The 21,993-nt window shown below is 39.3% G+C and overlaps 1 protein-coding gene across 2 annotated transcripts; it reads right to left on the reverse strand.

Moving 5' to 3' along the window:
- Window positions 1–106: 106 nt before the first annotated feature.
- On the reverse strand, window positions 107–13,236 carry LOC306851070 (uncharacterized protein). Of its 2 annotated transcripts, none has more exons than XM_079387130.1 (9): window positions 13,024–13,236; window positions 8,993–9,038; window positions 7,437–7,535; window positions 6,992–7,132; window positions 6,329–6,376; window positions 5,184–5,213; window positions 3,492–3,566; window positions 3,336–3,381; window positions 107–775 (listed from the first exon to the last, which is right to left on the reverse strand). In XM_079387130.1, exons 1-9 carry the CDS (start codon window positions 13,033–13,035, stop codon window positions 751–753), a joined length of 522 nt encoding a protein of 173 aa, XP_079243256.1. In that variant the 5' UTR covers window positions 13,036–13,236; the 3' UTR covers window positions 107–750. The 2 variants fall into 2 exon arrangements, with proteins under 2 accessions (XP_079243256.1, XP_079243257.1); XM_079387131.1 differs by having other exon boundaries at window positions 146–775; window positions 3,492–3,542; window positions 13,024–13,191.
- Window positions 13,237–21,993: the final 8,757 nt, after the last annotated feature.

The raw sequence follows: 21,993 nt of genomic DNA on the forward strand, positions 1-21,993 counted from the left end.
TTCCAGTGACATCAGCATATACTCATTTTCCACTGCTGACAGCCCAACCGAGCTTAATGCAAGATAAGAAATATGAAAATGTACTTATTTTAAACTCAGGCCTTATACACTGATAAAGAAGGTTTTTTTTTTATTTTATTTTTTTATACAAGATGATGATGGTAGATGGTGAATTCAGATACATGAATCTCTAAACAGACTGAGCCAAACTGTTTTTATTCTCTCCTCTTGGGAGAACTCATAATAAATGTGTCTGAAAGCCTCTTGAGGTCGCTTGTGAGCCACACAATGCTTATCTCCATTTCCAAAAGATAGACACATCTGAGGATGCACAGTATTGAAATAATAATAAAACACTAGTACAGGTCTACGCTGTATAAATTTTGATGCTTAAACTGAGCAGTTTGGTGCAGGAGAGCAGAGGGATGAAGGGATGTTGTGTCTGAGACGCGTGATTACGCTGGGATGTGCCGAAGTCCCAGCCGTTGTGTTACCGCTGGCGTTTTGTGCCACACGATAGCACACATCTTATTCCCTGGCGCCTCAGTGTGACAAACCCAGAGATCAGTTTGAAATAATGAACACGCTCACACACACACAACCTCTCCATCTTGTCCTTATGATGTTGTTCTCACAAGGGGGGAATGTAAGTCTGTAACTGCTGTAGAAACAGGTCTGACTGGCTCCTTTGTGTTCTCCTGCTGTTCTTCTGTTTATTGCCGAGCCAGCAGATCAATGCTGGGAGAAGTGTTAACTTCTGGTCACCTCATATGAACTACACACACACACACACACACACACACACACACACACACACACAAGTGGTTAGAAAGAGGTTGGAGAGAGAAAAAAAGAAAGGTTAGTTGTGCACTTTCTCAGTTTTCTCAAGCAAAAAATAAAATAAAAATCCTTTAAAGTACATCAGTTCACCTGGAGGCCATTTTGACACTGAACTAGTTTGTCAACATTTCCAGAGTTTAACTTTATTAAATTGAGCAGCAATGCTGTGTGACTAATTCTTTGTCAAATTTGTGAGCAGGGTTTTGCACCAGTAACATCCTGTGGGAACGTCCTTAAAGAAATACTTCACCCAATGATGAAAATTTGCTGTAAATTGATTCACTCTCAGGCCATCCAAGATGTACAGTAGATAAGATTGTTTTTTTTTTATCAGAACAGATTTAGAGAAATTTAGCATCACGTCACTTACTCACCAATGGATCCTCTGCAGTGAATGGGTGCTGTCAGAATGAAAGTTCAAATGGCTGATAAAGATATAATAATCCAAAGTATTCCACATGACTCCAGTCCATCAATTAACGTCTTAAGTGACAAACTGCCTGTTTTTTTTTTTTTTTTTTTTAATTCATCAAGACATTTTTAACTTCGAACCACTTTTCTCCATAATATTGCTTTCTCCAGTGAAAAAGTCATCTGGTCTGAATCAGGAGAGAAATATGCACAGATCAAACATGATTTGAAACCAGTCCAAAAGAGTTCTAAACAAATATGTTGGTATATTTTGATGTGAGAGGACAACAGGTGATGGACTTTTTCACTGGAGGAAGCATTATTAGGAATTTTGGCCAGAAGTGACAGTTTAAAGTTAAAACGCCTTGATGGATTTGTTACTTACAAACATGCAGCTCTTCACTCTTCACAAGATGTTAATTAACAAATTGGATTGGTGGACTCTCATCCTGATGGCACCCATTCACTGCAGAGGATCCTTTAGTGAAGAAGTGATGCCAAATTTTGCTCTGATGAAGAAACAAACTCATTTACAGGCACGTCTTGGATGACCTGAGGGTGAGTAAATGTTTTAGCAAATTTTTACTATTCCTTTAATACGTCACCTGGAAGTTGCTTTTAGTAAAACAATTTGCCTTTTTTTAAATGACTGTTCCTTTAAGTTATTTTTAAATTTAATCTTCACTCTAAAGTCCCCTGATAGCACACATACATCTTGGAGACATCTATTTGACGTCTGCATTTACATCTGCAAGACATATTTTTTAGGGTGTTTGCTCATCTGCAATATGTCTATAGGACGTTTCCTTTTAAATGTCAAATAGATGTCTATTAGATGTCTTTAAGATGTTTATGATTTAGAATGTATGTAAAACTGACATCTTAAAGACATCTGTTAGACGCTTGTAGACAGCAGATGCTTTCCAGACCAAGAGATCTTTAATAGACATCTTGCAGATGTATGTGTGCTATCTGGGTCATATAATGCGACTTTACAGCCCACAGGGCATTGAATATTCCATTAAATATAGTATGAATCGGCTGTTAAATCCTCCAGCAGTTTTTTCAGAGCAGCTCTGTGAGGGGTAAAGCTAAGTCAACAACTGCTTTCTCTCCAGGTAAAGTGTTACTGCTTGTTACTATTTTGCAGAGAAAGAAAATTATGCCCTTTTGCCTTAATAGCTGAGACCATTTGAAAAGGCTCTTTTCATAGAGAAGCGTATCATTATTCTTCTCTTATATTACTAAAATGATATACTGTGTTGTTGTCTCTCTTGCACAAGTCAATTCAGCTGACATTGCAATGCCATGCAATGGCTGTGTATTTGTATTTTTTAATTTTCATTTTCAAATGGCACAAACAGGTTTATAATAAGCACATTACAATTAAACTCTTCACTTTCATCATATGCGGCAAGATTGAAATCATGTTTTAGAACAATCTATTTAAAAGCCCTAATGGCGTCTAAACACAATGAAGTCCATAATGATTATAAAGACACATCAGAAAGTTACAAAAGAGGCCAAACGTTATTATGCACCCAATTACTGAATGCATTCAAATAGCACACAATAGCTATGTATGAAAACACATACTTGCAGACTACTTTTAAAGCAAGTATACAGCATGCATACTATGCACAGCATGCAAATGTTCTCAAATTAACTACTAAATTTGACTAAATTAGCAGTTTACAGTAGAGCTTACAGCATGGACTACTGTATCCAATAATAAACCCAAATTCCAGTGCCAAAAGTGATGACATCTTTACACAAAAAAATTATAAATAGAGCAAAATAATGTGCAGTATACAGTGTACCACCTACTATTTTAGACTTATTCATGGAATGTTAATAAACTGTATACTGTACATATGTCATATACAAATATATTTAAGCAGTCTAAATAGACTAAGCATTAAAATAGATCTTTGGGCAGTCTAATCAAATAATGAATCTAGAAAGATATTAAAAATGGCAACTTATTCCATTTCCAGTTCATTCATCATACACCATAGGTATACCATTGAAAAGAACTTCACAGCCTCACACACAAACACACACACTAGTGAGTTTTCGCTCACCTTCCTTTGCCAATACGACACCGTGGCATTCGTTTCATATTGCCACCTTCCAGATGGAGGAAAAAATGGAAAAAGAGAGGATAGAGGTTTAGGGATTTGAAACGTAACGGTTTATAAAAGCAATCAGGACTGAGACTTGAAGTTGGGTTTACTTACAACCAAGCACCATGATTCCCATCACAAAGAGAACTGCAGCGATGGTCAACCCTACATTTCGTAGAGAAGAGTAATCTGAAAAAAATAATACAAGTCATGTTATGTGCTAATCATGATGCAAAACACACACTCACATCATCTACATTTACATCTTACTGTACATCCAAGTTTATTAAGCGTTTTTCCTTATGGCTGGCAGCTGATTCCTGGCTTTATTACCCACGTGGGAACATTTGGTACCAACAAAGCAGGCAAAACCTTGCACACACACAAGCTTTGAAGTAACACTGAACCGGAATAAAACACCCTTAACTGATGACTCTGAAACACATTCAGGCACTTATAAACTAAGTTCCTGGGGAATGAATGCAGAACAGAAGCATCTACGGGTCACAGCTAATGAGACTATTTCCTGAACATCAGATGCCCTGTAGCTGTCCTAACAATAGGAAATAATTGAAGCAGCGGCTGTCGCCAGGTCATAAGGTTTCAACTACAGCTCTTGAGACAGTAATAGTGCTCCCATGCTCGGCACCTCTGTGCTTCTTATGAACACAATACTTTCCACTGACAGGGAGATGGAGTTTCTCCAGTCTTTGTGTTCGAACGCACTGTCAGGGGCTAGTACTAGAAAAACCGGCAGGCAATTAACACCTGAGCCACTAAATATGTGGTATATTAATATTAATTATTATATGTTAACTGAAACTATTTAAAACAACAGTTCAACCATAAATTAAAATTTGCCTAAGATGTAGATGAGTTTGTTTCTTCATCAGATTTAGCATTATCACTTGCTGACCAATGGATCTTCTGCAGTAATGAAATGGGTGCCGTTAGAATCAATTAAAGTCTTGTGAAGTAACAAGCTGCATGCTTGTGAAAAACAAATCCATCACTAAGATGTCTTATTAACCATTGCTTCCAGCAAAAATATGAGTCCTCTATCCATAATATTGCTTTCTCTGATAAAAAAAAAAAAAAAAAAAAAGTAATCTCATCTGAATCAGAAGAGGAATATGCACAGTGAAAACAGTCCAAAAGTTCAGTTCTAAACAAAGAGGTCTGTGGATTTTGATGTGAGGGGATGCACTTTTTTACTGGAGGAAGTGTTATTATGGATTATGTATTTTTGCCAGAAGCGACGGAAGTAAAACATGTCTTGATGGATTTGTTTATTATTTTTTATCAGGTGTTTTGACTCTCATTCTAATGGCAGCCATTCACTGCAGTGGATCCATTGGTGAGTGAATGATGTAATGTTAAATTTCTCCAAATCTGTTCTGATGAAGAAACAGACTCGTCCACATCTTGGAATGCCTGAGGGTACATTTTTAGCAAATTTTCATTTTTGGGTGAAATATTTCTTTAAAAATTTTTTAGTTGAAGTACTAAAATAACTAAAACTGGAATAAAAATAAAGCTAAATAGAAAAATAAATCAAAAGAACATAAAATTACTAAACCTCAAGTAAAATGAAAATCACTTCCAAATATTAAATACTATAATAATATTCAACTACTAAAATAACACTGCTAATTACCGTGATGTTCCGTCTGTTGTGTTTTATCATCCATTAAGTGAGAATCATAAGTCCAGCCATACTCTGGGTTAGGGGTTTGTTCTAGTAGTAATTGTGATGTCTGCATTAGCAAGCACCATTAATTACTGAATGATTAAACAGATACTTACCGTACTGAAACGGCTCATTCCATTTCTCATCTGTTGAGGAAATTGCATAGTTTAGAGAGGTTTTGACATCATAAACAAGACCTGAAAACAGTCCACGTGCCTATAAAATGTAATGGACTCTATCATTTTCATAATATGCTAAATAAGCCAGTAGTATATGTGTGGGTGTGGGTGTTCACGGTGTCTAATGGGTCTAATGGGATGAAACAATCTTTGACCTGTCCCACCTTACATAACCTCTAACACTAATTTCCTATGATTTAATCAGAGTTGTGTCAATGAGATGCTGTTTATGCAAATGACTTGATGGGTAAAAAGAAATGGAGACTGATATAGGTTTTTCATATTTCATATATGTATGATGGAATTTAAAAAGATATCCTACCCCAAATAAATTATGATAAAAAGATGTCTTTATTTAATAACTAAATTTAATAATAAAAAATATATATATATTTTAATACAAAATTATTAATTGTGTAACTGTGAATTATATATACCGATATATATATATATATAAAGTAATACTATTTCACAATATTTGTGTTTTTATTGTATTTTGAGCATAAGAGACTTTCAAAAAATCTTACCGATCCCAAATGTTTGAACGGTATTAGATGAAAGTGTACATTTAAAAAAATATATATTATTTTTAAATTTTTAAAAATTGCAATGATTATTAAGGATTGATATGTGTATACAAAATATAAAATAATTAACATAAAAGTATAATTCAATAAGTATTTGACATAATATTTTAATTATTATTACTTTAAATATTAGAATATTATTTGTTTTTTAAATTGTATACATTTCATTATGTGTATGTAGTTTACATAAAATTTTTGCTATTCCTTAATGGGCTTTATAAAAGAAAATCTGAAAATGAAACAAAAAACTTCTATATTTTAACATTTATTACTTTTAAATATATATATATATATATATATATATATATATATATATAATGTTTTATATTTTTTATGATATTTGTTAAAACTCAGTGAATCTTTCTGAAACTATGTATTATTGACAAAGATATTATTAACAGATACAATGGGAAAGTAACACCTCCAATATATCATGAGTGAAAAGGCTGTAGAATAAATTTAAGTAAGAAGATGATGAAGATGAGAAGGTTTTACCCCACACCACAGCTTGGACAACTCTGGAGGTGTTGGTGGTACGGGCCGCTGCAAAGAGAAAATGAGAGGGAAGCGAGGTCAAGGAAAAAGACAAGGAGAGAAACCTAATCTAGCATGCACATTCTTTCCTAAAATTCACAGAATTATGAATAGAAGTGAGCTTTTGAATCCCATTTTTGACCATAATGTAGGTTGACAGCAAAGCCTTTCGGTGTGAAAAGCAGACACTTCCTCTTATCGCAATCCTATGGATTTGTCCGTAATTGCTTCTAATTAAATTCCAGCAGCACTCATTCTCTGTCCAGCCTTGTCTTTCAAATACAAATTTGGCATATTTCAATGGCACTGCTCTCCCAGGATATATGGTTGGTTGATTCTTCATAAAGCATATCAGCTCACCGCGACAGTGCTCCTCAATCCCACGGAAATGCCGCATTATCTTTAAGCCTCTCAGCATGGAAGGAGCGTTGAACATTTTCTAATTACCTGCTAATTAGTTTCTAAGTTATGTGTGCCCTTGATATAAATTGCATGAGTAAAGAGGAAGCCTCTCAGCTATTCATGCAATCCTCGGCTCTGTTACCCTCCCCCAGTCCCACAATCCCACACTGAAAGTCCTTCCACTAAAACCAAAGTTGCATTTGAGTCAGAATCAAAGCTTACGCTGTGCGGTGGACGTCTTTTCAGAGGTCGCAGCGGAGGCCACCGGGGAGTCTGTAGAGCTGTCAGTGACTGTTGTAGTCGTGGTGAGGTTAGACTGCTTTGCTTCTGGGCTCGTTGACACCCCTGTCGCATTCGAGTTATCTGGACGAACGAAGCGAACACTTTCGTGATTGAATTGTATTTGAGATATAAGCCAAAACAAATATCCCCGGTTTATTATGCCACCAAAAATCAATTCCTTCCGTGACAAATCAAACTTTACAGAGTATGTTATCAAGGTAAATGGAGAACGAAGACATTTAGCTTCAAAACCGCAAATAAAGTGGAAACAAGTATAGAATAAACATATAAAACATAAACGGAGTATGATTTATAGGCAATTCTGAGATGTTTATGTGGTTATGCTGGGAAATAAATATGTAAAAAATAAAAATAAAAATCCTACCCTGACCCACATTTGTGGGTTTAGAGCTATAAAATGGAGGTGTGGAGCTTTCCATTGGTGTCGGGGGCTCTGTTTGTGTCACGTTCTCAGCTGCATAACCTTTATAGACAGAAACACAGACACATTTTGGCTTCAGTGAGTAAAAGTTTTTCATGAACATGGAAAGAGATTGGGTGGAGAAATCTTGTGCTTCTCTTTAGGTAATAAAGAGTAGGCAACTATCGATATGTGAGGTCATTTGGATGCTGATCATATCTCGTATATTTTGGAGTTGCCGGAAAGTATGTTTTCTGGGATACAGTTCAAGATCTTGGGATATTGATTTCCCAGGGGAATTTTCAACAATGTACCTTGGCCATTTTTCTAAAAAATATTTTGAAGGCTGATGGGTATCTTATGATATTATTTATAGTGTATAAAAAGACCATAACCAGAAAATGGCATAAGCAAACACCTGCTTAAAATGGGCAATGGATAGAAATCTATTTCACTGACTTACAATTTAAGGCCCAAAACGGATTGATTTCAAAGCTACAGCAAGAAATGCAGTTTTTATGAATATACATTTAGAAAAAAAATTAAGATAATGAAGACGATGCCAACCAAAATCTTTTTGAAATTATATGTCAAAGAGATATGCTACTTTCTCTTATTCTATTCTTCACTTTAGACTGTCAAATATAAAAAAATATTACATATATAATATTTATTATTTTATTAATATAACATAATAATAAACGGATGGAGTAACTTAATAAAGATGACAAATAACATTTTTTAAAAAGACAATTTGACTAATATCTAAGCATTCAAGCATTTAGCATTCATCCACAAATCACAAAATTACAAATAAAAGTACAGGACGAAAGAGAGAGAATACGAATTTAATACTTACGTTAAGGACGCAGAGACAAATATCTGAGATTGTTACAAGAGCATCTGATCATTTTTTATCAAGCATAAGCAACAATCTCCTTCTGACACCATTATGACTTATGAGTGTTTGAAGAACACACTGAGCACAATGATCCTGGCCGGCTTCAGAGTTCATGATTACACACACACAAGCAGCAGATGAATGCAAATGTATTCTGAGGCTGACATAATAACAGCGTGGTGATGTAGAGTGTAGCAGTTTGTAATGAAGGCAGGCCTCTCATAGACCCTGCCACAGAACAAGGACTAATTGTGGTCTAACAGAGACGGGTCACAGCATTTTTGTATTTTCTGGCTACACACAGTTTTTCCAATGAATCCCTTCACAAGATGAATGGCCACATGAGACTGAGCAATTCTACTGGCAAACACTGTGATTATTGCACAACGGCTATAATCAATCTTTTATTGGAAATATTCATCTGAAAAATCCCATATATTAGACCCGCTGGTCATTCGTGGTTTTGGGTAATGTAGGATTTTATTAAAAATAGGCTTTATCAGATTAAGCTGACAAATGTTCATGATGTATATGTGTAACGTAATAATAGACGGTGTGTGTGTGTGTGTGTGTGCGTGTGAAAGAAAAAGAGAGAGGAGGAAGAATCATGATAACTCACATCTGAAGAGGAGTAACAGAAGAAAAGCGGACCCTCGCAACACGATCTGAAAAAGAGAAAACAGTCTCTGTGATTGTGGAAAAAGGTGGCTGTATAAAATGACCTTATTTGTACATTTTCCCACAAAGCTCTACTGTTTTTTTCAGTATTGTATTCTCTTTTATTTTATTGCAACTTTAAGGCAACATGAACCCATTTTACTTCCATAATGTCACATATTTTTAATATTTGAGAAAAAATATAATTATTTTTATCTATTTGGAATTGACTGGCTAGTGAAAAAATAGTGCAGAATGGAACCAGACTGAATAAGAGTTTGCCTTTTTAAGGTATTTTTGAAGGAAAATTAATACTTTTATTGATTGCAAAGACACAATAAAAATGAATAAAAGTGTCAGAAAAGACTTTTGCATTTTTACAATAAATAAATAAATAAATGCTGTTCTTTCAAACTTTGTTCACCAAAGGATCCTAAGAATATAATTCTTTCATAAACATTTTAATCAGCACTGTTTTCAGCTTTGATAATAATAATAAATGTTTCTTGAGAAGCAAATCAGCATATTGAATGATTTCTGAAAGATTATATGTGACCCTGGAGCACAAAACCTGTCACGGAACGGCGAAGGAAGCGCCACGAAAAGACGAGGTCAGGGTCCAGATGCAGGTAAGGTGCTTTTAATAATAAACAAAAAGGCCAACACGGCACAAAAAAACAAAACAGAAAAGGACTGGGATACAAAACGGCAACACAGTGCATGTATCCCAGACCCGAGCAGACACTAGAAACCAAAAACACATTCACAAATAACAATTATCAAATAACAAACCCAGGCAGAGCGGTGAGAGAGTGGTGCATAAATAGTCTGTGCCAAATGGGGAACAGCTGGGAGTGTGACGTGTTTGCAGGTGTGTGTAATGTGACAGGTGTACTTGGTTACAGGAAATGAGGAAGGGAGATGGCGACCTCTGGTGGAAACGGGAAGAACCACCGAGCCCGGACTCATGACAAAACCAGTCTTAAATATGGGTCAAAATGATTGATTTACTTTTATGCAAAAAATCATTAGGACATTAAATAAAGATCATGCTCCATAAAGATATTTTGTCAATTTCCTGCCATAAATATATTAAAACTTAATTTTTGATCAGTAATATGCATTGCTAAGAACTTCATTTGGACAACTTTAAAGGTGATTTTCTCAATATTTCGATTTTTTTTTGCACCCTCAGATTCCAGATTTTCAAATAGTTGTATCTTTACAAATATTGTCCGATCCTAACAAACTTTCAGATGATGTATAAATCTCAGTTTCATAAAATTGACCCTTATTACTGGTTTTGTGTCCATAAAGACACTGAAGCCTGGAGTAATGATGCTGAAAATTCAGCATTGCATCACAGGAAAAAAATACATTTTAATATATACTTAAATAGAAAACAGTTATTTTTTACTTTTTTAGTACTAGTTTTTACTATATTTTTGATCAAATAAATGCACCCTTGGTAACCACAACTTACCAACCCCAAACATTTGAAAGGCAGAATACTGTAAGTATTTTCATTTTTTATTTCAAGTTGAATATTTATCAGCTATGCTTGTGTTATGGTGCTTTACAGTTCTCTCGTGCTGCCGTAAACATTCTTCCCGTGTAATGAGAGCGTTTGAGATGAAAGGTCTTGACATTTCCCAATGTTATCATTAGCCAATCAATTCTGAAATATGGTTGTTTTGGAAATGTGTGCCTTTTGATCCATAAAAGTGTGCCAGTGTTTCTGAGGGGAGGGGTTACTTAGCAACAGTGACATGAGCAAGCACACAACACAAACACTGGATTATGACACATCAGATGACAGGCCGGCATTACAGTCACCGAGCTCTCCATTAGTATAATCAAACAACTGCAGCACCAAATATACCGCCGCTCTGTAGATGTGATAGAACAGACTTGGCCAAAACTCGCAGCTTTAAATACGAACCAATGACAGAAGAGTCTTAGTGTGTCAGCGAGCATGAGGTAAGATGTGTCACTGGGTAAACTCTGTCAAACCCTTTATCTGGCCAACCGTGCACAGAAAAGATCCATCACATGAAATACACATGATGAGAAAAAAAAAGATAAATAACTTTTTTCCATCTCAGAATTTCAAAATAAATAAGGCATGGATTATTAAAATAAGCATTTTTTTCCAAAATGGAAAATACGCAACTTTTCAAAAGTTTGGGGTCGGTATGATTTAAAAAAAATTGAATAAAATAAAAAATAAATAAATATATATACATATATATTTTACAAAAAAGCACGTCGTTAATGTTACTTTTGATCGATTTAATGTGTCCTTGCTCAATAAAAGTATTAATTTCTTTGAAAAATGTGGGCTAAACTACGTCAGATGCTTCAGGGGTAAGATGTGCCAATGTCAAAATTAATAGTGATAAACAGATTTGCATTCAAATGCAGAAAAAGCTGTTTTATTCATCTTGATGATAAGTAATAATCAGAGAGAGAAATGCTATAAATATTATGAAGAGTAAATGCATCAAAACTAATTGCATACAGTCTTACCACAATAACATGAAAGATAATAGACAACCAGTAACAACCATCAGTATTATTATTATTATTAATTATTCATTTATTTTTTGAGCATGGGTTAGGGTTAAAATTTCATTTCCAATCTTTTAAATTATACATAAACTTAAAAAGTTATCTCTGTTTGAACAGCGTCATGTTGTCTGGTCTGATTTGGTAACAATATTCCAACAAACTGTGCAATGGGAGCTTCCCCTAAGCCAGCAGAGACGTGGCCCTAAGCATGTTCTGCTGAAATCGGCATATGGAGAACGCAGCTCAGCATGGAGCCTTTGTGTTTTTACAGTTTAATTTTATCGGACTCAATTAATTTATAACTTTAATTAACACAAGTAATGACTGCTGACATGTCAAAGGTGATTAATGCATCATATCAAAGCTCTAGGCTAAACATTTTCTGAATAAATGAGCAAAAACCAAATGATGTTACAATTATCTCTGCTTTCCCCTACAACAACAAATAAGAACAGTCATAGTGCATATTCAAAATACAAGCAAATTCAATACTACTTCCTGTAAGCATGAACTGCTGCCACGTGTTACAACTGAACATTCAGTTTGTTGAAAGGTTAGATCAAGCCAATTACTCCCATCTTGTATAACACCTTTTAACGCAGAGACGACTCTGAGTCATAAAGAAATGTAACTTGGAGTGAAAGTGGGGTATAAACATGATTCAATGTCTCGACGGATCTATCCATTAATATATTCATACTGGCCATAGCTTTCAAAGTACTATTTCTAACTTTATAGAACATGGCATTAACTCTGCAACTTTATAAGCTGTCATAAAATGAGGAAAAAAAATGTAAATTATATTTTGCAAGAGTGTCTGTGATGGTATTTTTATGACAAATCAAATAGAAATTTTTTATTATTTTTAAATGTACTAGCAGGCCTAATTGTTTTATGCTAAGTATTTTTAATATTTATTTTTGGAGTGAAATACACCCAGCTGACCATTTTATGTTTATTTTAGACTTTTCTTAACTTTCATAAAAAAGCGATGAATAAATAAACATTTATAAGTAATATTGCACGTTTATTTGTTCCTTTTCTATTTTATGTTGTGGCCTCCAAGACCTTTTTCATTAGAAGTAGGCACTTTGATCTATGCGAGGGCAAGCATGTATTGAACTGTGGCTGTGTGCTTCATTTTCTTCTGCAGGTGAGTGAGTGCGTTTACCTGTTTCTAAAGACAGATGGTCCTCCGGGTCTAACATGATCGATGAATCAGATAAACGAATAGGCTGGTCCACAGTGACCTCACATGCTTGAAGCACATGTGCCTGTGGCTAAGCATATCATTTTCCTCTCTATCTCTACATCTCTGTCTTTCTCAGACGCTCTATTCTGCTTACTTTGTAGCATCTGTGTAAGCTCTGAAACTCCAAAAATAAGTGTATGCTTAAATATCAACTGTTTGACTTCACTTACCTTGATGTTCATTTTGATCTTGCGTACCACATCCAATCAGTCAAACAAAGTGCAGCATCTGCCGGTCTGTCGTAAAAGAGAAATATGGAAGTTGGTTGGTTAACCACGCCCTAACGTCAAACTTCCTCTCACGCTCAGTCTTTCTCACCGAGGCCTCTCACTCTGTCCACATCTGCCAGTTCTCTTTTACGCTTGTCTCATCAGCTATTGTCTACAATTCAAACTGTGTTAATGCCAGCCTCTCTCACATTGTGTGTATCAGCACTGTAACTCATTGTCTAAGCAGCTCTTTGTGTCTGCACATTCTAAATCTACCCTGAAATCAGAATAAAGTCTGTATTTGTGTATATGCAACACATAAAGGAGATAATTGTATTATTCTATTACATTTTAATATTTTTGTATTGATTATTTTAATCTTTGTAATTTTAAACTAATTTTTAACTTTGTACTGATTATATTTGTAATTATTATTGTTGCATTTTTTATTATTAATATTTATGATATATTTAATAAATAATAAAGTATAATATATATACATAGTATATATATATATATATATATATATATATATCCATAAAATTAATTTTATTGTATTAATTAATATTATACTGATATATTTACATTTATGTAATTTATATTTTCATATTAAATGTCATATTTATTGATATGAAAATTATTAGACTATATTTACTATTATTACTATTATTATTATTATATAAATGTAAAAACAAATTGATAGTGCTAGGTCAAGCCAATTTAATTTGTTGGTTAATAAAATGTGGGGAAAAAACATCTTGCATGTAAGGAGGGAAATGAGTCATACTTAGACTTATAGACTTGGTTGAACATTTCGCAACCACACAGAACACCCTAGCAACCAATTAATAGCCTATCGACTTTATTGCAAGCTTGCCTCACATTTAATGTAGGAAATTTAAAAAAATGTAAAGGTGTTTTTCCTTTAATTCCCAATAATCCCAAAAAATATCAGTTATATATGAAAGAACTGCTGATATATAGCTAAATTATACATACAAAATGTAGGAGACACCGTTCAGAAAATTTTGCATTAGAAGGAATTGCTGAAAAATGATAAATTCACACTGCAAAAACTAAATAAAAATATATTTCTTAGAAGATGTAAATAATATTTAAAAGATTATTGGAGTACATTTACAAGAAAATACAGTTTAGAACATGTCAATTCTTTGTGAAATGTTCTAAAAATATATTTCTCTCTCTCTCACACACACACACACACACACACACACACACATATATATATATATATATATTAGTGTACTGAAATCTGACTTTTGATGGCAAACTTTGGTATCTTCATAATGTGAACATAGTTTGTAAAGCAGCAGACTTGCCCGTCATTCAATCATGTCAGTGTGTAGAAACATGCAAGATTTTAAAGACTCATGCACTTTTCTACTTTAAATGATTTACATCCGTGACATACACTACTACGTAGACTTCTCTGAAAACAAAAGGAAGGAAACCATGTAACCCACAACTAAATGCAGTAACGAAAGAGAACACTGTGTTCTAGAGGTTGTCGTGACAGCAAGGCATCCTAAGCCTTAAATTAGGTTAGATTAAACTATGATCACAAAAGTAGTGAAACTTTTTTCATTTTCGATGTTTTAGCCTTCTCAAAAGAGCTGTAATGAACATCACATGATCTCTGGAAAACCTCCTCCTACACACTCCAACATTTCTTGAGAAAGAAATTCAATTTCACAATTCTCAAATGATCAACATCCTCATCTGTCCCTCTGATTCAATAGTAGGGGTAAAGCATGGTTAACTGAGCCCACCTGGTATAAATAGACCGCTGCTTTGTCCTCCACATTAAACACCTACACAATATATAAATCAAACTGTAAACCATCTGTTTGGAAACAATAAACAACAGAAGACCGCCAGAACTCAACAAAGAGGAGGCAGACCGCCCCGTCCCCATGTCACGTTCTCAACACTGACCCCCGCAATCCCAAGATTCCTTCCTCGCCTCTTTTTACAGCATGCTGCAATTTGTCACAACATTTTCTCTTCCTTTGCCTTGTCAGTTTTTATATAAAAATAATAATGGTCCAAGTCATTATAGTATTCAGTTTCCTAAATACGGAACAGGTTAAAGCAACACGGACAATAAGCAAAATGATAACAATAGCAAAGTGATAACATTGATGATTACTGTTGGAATCACTTTTGGAACATTTTGTTGGAACATTTTTTTCTCAAGCTGGTGAATAATAAAAACATCCAACCAGACAACCAATCAGAATCCGTCCTGCTTTTGAAGAGCTTGAGCATTTAAAGTGACAAACTTCGCTGCATTGCTTATAACAATCACAATGTTATTGTCCATTGTGTGGACCCTAATATAGTTATAATACTTTATCTTTACAATTATTTATCTTGCTGTTAAAATTAAATTTCTGTCATTATTTACTTGCCTTCCACTTGAACACAAAACCAAACCAAACAGTTGACTCTTGCCACTGACTTCCACACTTAAAAAAAAACATAGTTGTTTCAACTTAAAATAATTTGTTACCTCACTGACTTAAACTTTTTAGTTTAGTCAACTAAAATATTCCAGTTGTCCCTTAAATTAACATTGAGTAACTTAAAATTTTAAGCTGACTAAACTAAAAATTTTAAGTCAGCAGGGTAACAAATTATTTTAAGTTGAAACAACTTTTTGATTTTTTTTTTTTTTTTTTTACAGTGCATAGTATCCCCCCCCCACCCCCACCCCCCATACTATAGAAGTGAAAGGCTACCATCAACTGTTTGGTTACACATTCTTCAAAGTATCTTATTTTGTGCTCAACAGTTGTAAGAAATGTATACAAGTCTATAAATTCTACACTGTTTAGATTTAAAATTTGTGCATAGTGAATGATAAAATGGGTGAAAAAAATATTTTTCACCTTTTTTATCATTCACCATGCAAAATGTGAACGTCTAAACAATGTAGGATTCAAAACATGCAAAAAAATAAATAATAATAATAATAATAATAAAAACATGAAAGTGTAATACTTAGGTTTAGAAATTTCTAAAAAACTTAGCAAGCTATTTAGTTTTTGCACTATGGTCTCCTCATGTCAGTCCACTAAATGTAGTTCAGATTGCATGGGAAAAAAGTGTTATTTCCACAAAAGCTTTTCGTTAACTGAAGTGGAGATCTAGATCTAGTCTGTTTTTTTCCCCTCTCTAGCACTACCTAGCATAATAAAGAGAACAGAGTTTTAACAAGGCCATTGATGGAGCACCACTTAGCCTTGAGTGCATGTCCTTGCATTTGACTGAAACAGTGGCAATTAGGGACCAATGTAGCCATAATTTGTAGCTGGTCTTCGCAGGATGGGACAGACCCATCATTATGAAATGATCAAGAAATAACTAGCAATAAAACTGAAAACAGAAACAAAATGACCTGTAGAGCCAACATGCATATGTGTGCGTCGGTCCAGTAAATCTATTCAAGCGCATTAACATTTAGACTGATTAAGTTCCAGACTTTGTGAACTCATTTTAAACTTCCTTTGAGTGAAAACTCTTCTCACGTAGAAATGAAAATTCTGTCATTAAATACTCAGGTTCATGTCATTTTTTTGTGAAAGAATCTTTCAGATCAGGTTTATGCACTGGATCAATTGATTCATTCATAAGACTAACCTCAAAAGAATGTTTTAAATAAATAATGACTTACATTTGTGTCTGTTCCTCAGACAAAGTTATCATATGACTTCAGAAAAATCATATGGACCATTTTTCTGATACATTTTTATGATATACAAAAATAAAAAAATAAATAAAAAAAATCCAGAACCGTGAGAGAAAAAGTCGCAATTACCTTTTTTTTTTTTATCCTGTGGAAGAAATGGGCAGTCATAGCATTCACTATAAATTACATTCATTTTCATTTTTGGATGAACCATTATTTGCAGCTGCTTGAAAGCTTTGGCTGAATGTGTGTGAATCAATATAATCAGTAACTCACAGATTATATTACGTTTTCATATTAATATAATAAATATAATTACAAAAAAAAAAAAACATTACAAATGGATACAATGCACAAATCAAACTGCTTTTGATGGGAGAAGTGCAAAAGAAAACGTCTCAGGTTACGTATGTAACCATGGTTCCCTGAAGGGAACGAGACGCTGCGTCGAAACGCATATGGGAACGCCTTCAGCGTGACCAGGCTCTGAATATGATGTGAAATCAGTCAAACAAGGGCGAGGCGTCACGGGCGGGGTGACGTCACGACCAGGAAGCATATAAGCACGTGCGGCGGAGCCGGCTTCAGCTTCAAGTCATGAAGCAAGCGCTGGCAGGGATGCCGGAAGTGTGGCAATGCGATGCAGCGTCTCGTTCCCTTCAGGGAACCATGGTTACATACGTAAACTGAGACGTTCCCTTCCAGGAACTTCGAGCTGCGTCAAAACGCATATGGGAACGAGATACCAACGCCGCCAGACTGACAAGTCCCTGCCTGGTGTCAGGACGAAAGGACAGAAGAGCCGGGAGTGGCTCAGATGTCGAGGTCATAGAACCTAACGAAAGTCAGGGGCGTGGACCACCCAGCTGCGTTGCAGATGTCCTGCATGGAACACCTGCCCAGAAGGCCTTGGAGGCTGCCACACCTCGGGTTGAGTGCGCTCTGACTCCCACCGGCGGGGGGAGCTCAGAGGCCTTGTATGCCAAAGCCACAATCCACCTACTAAGAGAGGGCTTCGTAGCAGGAAGAACCCTCCTAGGAGGACCATAGCACACGGGCAGCTGGTCTGACTTTCTCCACAGGGAGGACCTGTGGATGTATGCGTCTAGTGCTCGCACTGGACACATACGGTTGTGCTTCTCCTGGTCTGGCTCCCCGAAGGGAGGAGGACAAAAGGCCTGCAGTACGACCGGCTTCAGTCAGGGCCTGAAGGTCACCCACCCTCCTCAGCGAGGTGATAGCCAATAAGAAAACGGTCTTGATAGTGAGGAGTCTCTCAGTTATCTCCTGAATGGGCTCGAAAAGGTGCAATGCACAGAGCCTCCAGAACCACAGCCAGGTCCCACGTAGGGACGCGAGATCGTACCGGAGGCCTCAGCCTCAGCGCACCGCTGAGGAAACGTGTAACTAGGGGGTGTCTACCCACTGACTGGCCACCAATAAGATAGTGAGGAGTCTCTCAGTTATCTCCTGAATGGGCTCGAAAAGGTGCAATGCACAGAGCCTCCAGAACCACAGCCAGGTCCCACGTAGGGACGCGAGATCGTACCGGAGGCCTCAGCCTCAGCGCACCGCGGAGGAAACGTGTAACTAGGGGGTGTCTACCCACTGACTGGCCACCAATAAGGGCGTGGTATGACGAAATAGCTGCCACGTAGACCTTAACAGTGGAATGGGTTACCCCTGCGGAGAAACGGGCCTGCAGGAACTCCAGTACTGCACCAACGGGGCAGTTGACTGGGTCGAGCATGGCGGTCCCCGCACCAAGAAGTGAAGAGCCTCCACTTCAAGGCGTACAGTTTCCTCGTTGAGGGAGCTCTGGATTGGAGGATGGTCTCGACAACCTCGGTTGACAGACCGGAAGCTATGAGTTGTGCCCCCTCAGGGGCCACACCCACAGCTTCCATAACTCCGGGTGAGGGTGCACCTCGGTACCCCCGGCCTGTGAGAGGAGGTCCCTCCTGACGGGCACTTCCCACGGAGTGCCGTCAAGGAGAGATATCAGGTCCGAGAACCATACTCGGCCCGGCCAGAACGGCGCTACCAACGGTAGACTGACCTCGTCCCGGCGCACTCTCGCCAGAACTCCCGGGAGCAGAGCGATCGGGGGGAAGGTGTACAGACGGAGCCTCGGCCACGTCTGTACCATAGCGTCCAGCCCCGGAGGAGCTGGAGGAACCAGAGGGGACATTGCGCTGACTCTCGAGTGGCGAAGAGGTCCACCTGTGCCTGGCCAAAAACCTTCCACATCTGCTTCCATACCCCGGGCCTCGGCCCCTGTCTCGACAGGACGCCTGCTCCCACATAAAGATGCCCAGGAATGTGCACAGCTCTCAGTGATGTGGTGATCTCTTAGGTCTGGGAGGAAGTGCTTGAGCGCACGGAACACAGCTAGGATCTCTAGCTGGTTGATATGCCACGTCAGGTGGTGACCACTCCACAGACCGCGGGCAGGGTGGCCACTCATGACCGCACCCCAACCGGTGAGGGAAGCGTCCGTCGCTAGCGAGACGCGGCGACAAGGAGCTCCCAGCACCGGGCCCCGGGACAAGAACCAAGGATTCCTCCACATGTCTAAGGCACGGACAGCGGCGTGACACTTTGACAGCGCGGAGCGAGTCTCCCCTAAGGGAGACCCCCTTGGTCTTGAGCCACCACTGTAGGGGCCTCATGTACAGCAGGCCAGAAGGAATCACGCTGGACGCAGCTGCCATGAGCCCAAGCAGTCTCTGAAACTGCTTGACAGTGAATGGCTGGCCTTCTCACACTCTCTCGACTGCCGTGAGGATCGACTCGATCCGAGCAGGGGTCAAACGAGCCTGCATCGTGGTCGAATCCCACACTACACCTGGATAAGTGGTTCTCTGAGCTGGAGAAAGCACACTTTCCTTGGCATTTAGTCTTAACCCCCCAAATCTTTCATGTGGGCGAGAACGACACCTCGATGCCGAATCGCCGCCCGCTCTAATTGAGCGAGGATCAACCAATCGTCGATATAATTGAGTATGCGGATGCCCTGCAGTCGCAACGGGACCAGTGCCGCATCCACACACTTGGTGAAAGTGCGGGGTGAGAGTGCTAGGCCGAGGGGGAGAACCCGATACTGATACGCTTTGCCCCCGAAAGCGAACCTCAGGAACTCCCTGTGAGAGGGAAGGATGGGTACATGGAAATAGACATCTTTGAGGTCTGTCGTGACAAATCAGTCCTCGGACCTGTTTTGTGACACGATCTGCCTGACAGTGAGCATCTTGAACTTCAGCTTTCTGGCTGAGCGGTTCAGAAGACTCAAATCCAGTATGGGCCTCAGCCCCCCATCCTTCTTTGGAACAATGAAGTGCAGGCTGTAGCAGCCGGCGTGGACTTCGTGAGGAGGAACCAACTCGATGGCTTCCTTCCTCAGCAAAGTATCGACTTCCTGTTCCAAGACCAGAGCCTGCTCGGGACGGACCGTAGTCACACAGACCCCGTTGAACAGCGGAGGTGGCCCATCGAACTGGATGGAATAGCCAGCCTCTACCGTCCGCAGGACCCAAAGAGACACATTCGGCAGTCGCTGCCAGGCTGCCAAACGATCTACTAAGTGAATCAGTCTCTCGAGACTGACCTCTGGTGTTAGAGAAGCGGCCAGACCGCTGCCTCGCTGCGGCGCACCGGCAGGAGACGCGTAATCTGGCGGGCCAAGGCGAGTTTCTCAGGCCCGCTGAAATCACAGGCGGAAGAACCTGAGAGTAATACTCGCTGGGACCTGCTGTGCCCTGGAACTGCAGGGTTGACAGACAAATCCCCGGAGGGCACCGAGGGGAGACGGTCACTGTGTGCCGCGGTGTAAGCCTCTCCACCCCAGTAGGGGTCGTCCTCCGTAGTCCTGGGGCTCACCCGTCAGGACCTCTGAACGAACCAGACCCTGCAAGGCAGGACCCAAAGAGACACATTCGGCAGCTCGCTGCCCAATGATCTTCTAAGGGAATCAGTCTCTCGAGACTGACCTCTGGGTTCAGAGAAGCGGCCAGACCGTTGTAAGCAGAGCAGGAGCCTTCAAAGGCGATGCCGTAGAGGGAGACAGATAGCTCGCAAGCGTCTGTTCAACCCGCGGCATCGCCGCATACCCGCGCTCATTCAGTTCCCGCGGGAACGAATGGCCGGGACGAAAAGATTTCACCCGCGATCTCGACACCTCGGTGAGGAGATCGGGGGAAACGGAAGGCTCCTGTGTAGAAGTAGCTCCTCACACTGGGGTGAGAGAGGCGGCGAAACCTCGTCAACGCTCGTCACATCAACCTCCTCGGAGGAAGAGAGACGAAGCGTTGAGCCCTCGTCTCGGGGGGAAGAGACCGCTTCCGAACCGAGAGACGGGGCGCCAGATCAGGCGCGGGAGGAGATAGGGACATGTCCGTCTGACTCTCGCCAGCCAGATCAGCCTTTTTCTCTTTTTTTTTTTCTCTGCAAGCCCCGCGAGCGCAGCCGCCGCTCTGCCTTTTTTTCTCTCTTTTTTACGGCAGAAGCGGGACCAGCTTATTTTTCTCTTTGTGCTTGTGCAAACACTGCAGCTTACAAAGCTCATAGTTATATCATATTGGGGTGACAGAGGCGACGAAACCTCGTGAACGCTCGTCACATCAACCTCCTCAGAGGAAGAGAGACGAAGCATTGAGCCCTCGTCTCGGGGGAAGAGACCGCTTCCACACCGAGAGACGGGGCGCCAGATCTGGCGGATACGGGAGGAGATAAGGACATGCCCGTCTCACACTCGCCAGCCAGATCAGCCTGCGAGCCCCACGAGTGCAGCCGCCGCTCTGCCTCGGCAGCAGCGGGACCGGCACCGCGTGGGGAGCTCGCGAAGGCTCCCTTCTCGAAGAGAGCCCTCCGGGTGTGGAGACCGATTCTGCGTGCTCCGCACCCAGGCAGACCACGCACAAATCGTGTGTGTCCTTGCTCGTGATATAGCGAGGGCAAGGATGCACACACGACTTAAAACGTGGTCTGAAAGCTTCACCCCTGAGCTTGCCCTTGGCTTTGGCACGATACTGAATGCTTTCCACTTAAAACTAGGACAAACAACAGTAAATAAGACTGACACACACAGAGCGCTTCGCTGAATGACAAAAAGCTGAAGCCGGCTCCGCTGCACGTGCTTATATGCTTACCGGTCGTGACGTCACCCCGCCCGTGACGCCTCGCCCTTGTTTGACTGATTTCACATCATATTCAGAGCCTGG

This window comes from Barbus barbus (assembly GCF_936440315.1).
Source record: "Barbus barbus genome assembly, chromosome: 31".
Lineage (NCBI taxonomy): Eukaryota > Metazoa > Chordata > Actinopteri > Cypriniformes > Cyprinidae > Barbus > Barbus barbus.

Excerpts from the sequence above, each read along its gene's own strand:
- LOC306851070 (XM_079387130.1), bottom strand. Across the intron at positions 7,133-7,436 it reads ACCCACAAATGTGGGTCAGG|ATAACTCGAATGCGACAGGG; the intron begins GTAGGATTTTTA and ends TCGTTCGTCCAG. Across the intron at positions 776-3,335 it reads TGTCGTATTGGCAAAGGAAG|TTCATATGAGGTGACCAGAA; the intron begins GTGAGCGAAAAC and ends GTGTGTGTGTAG.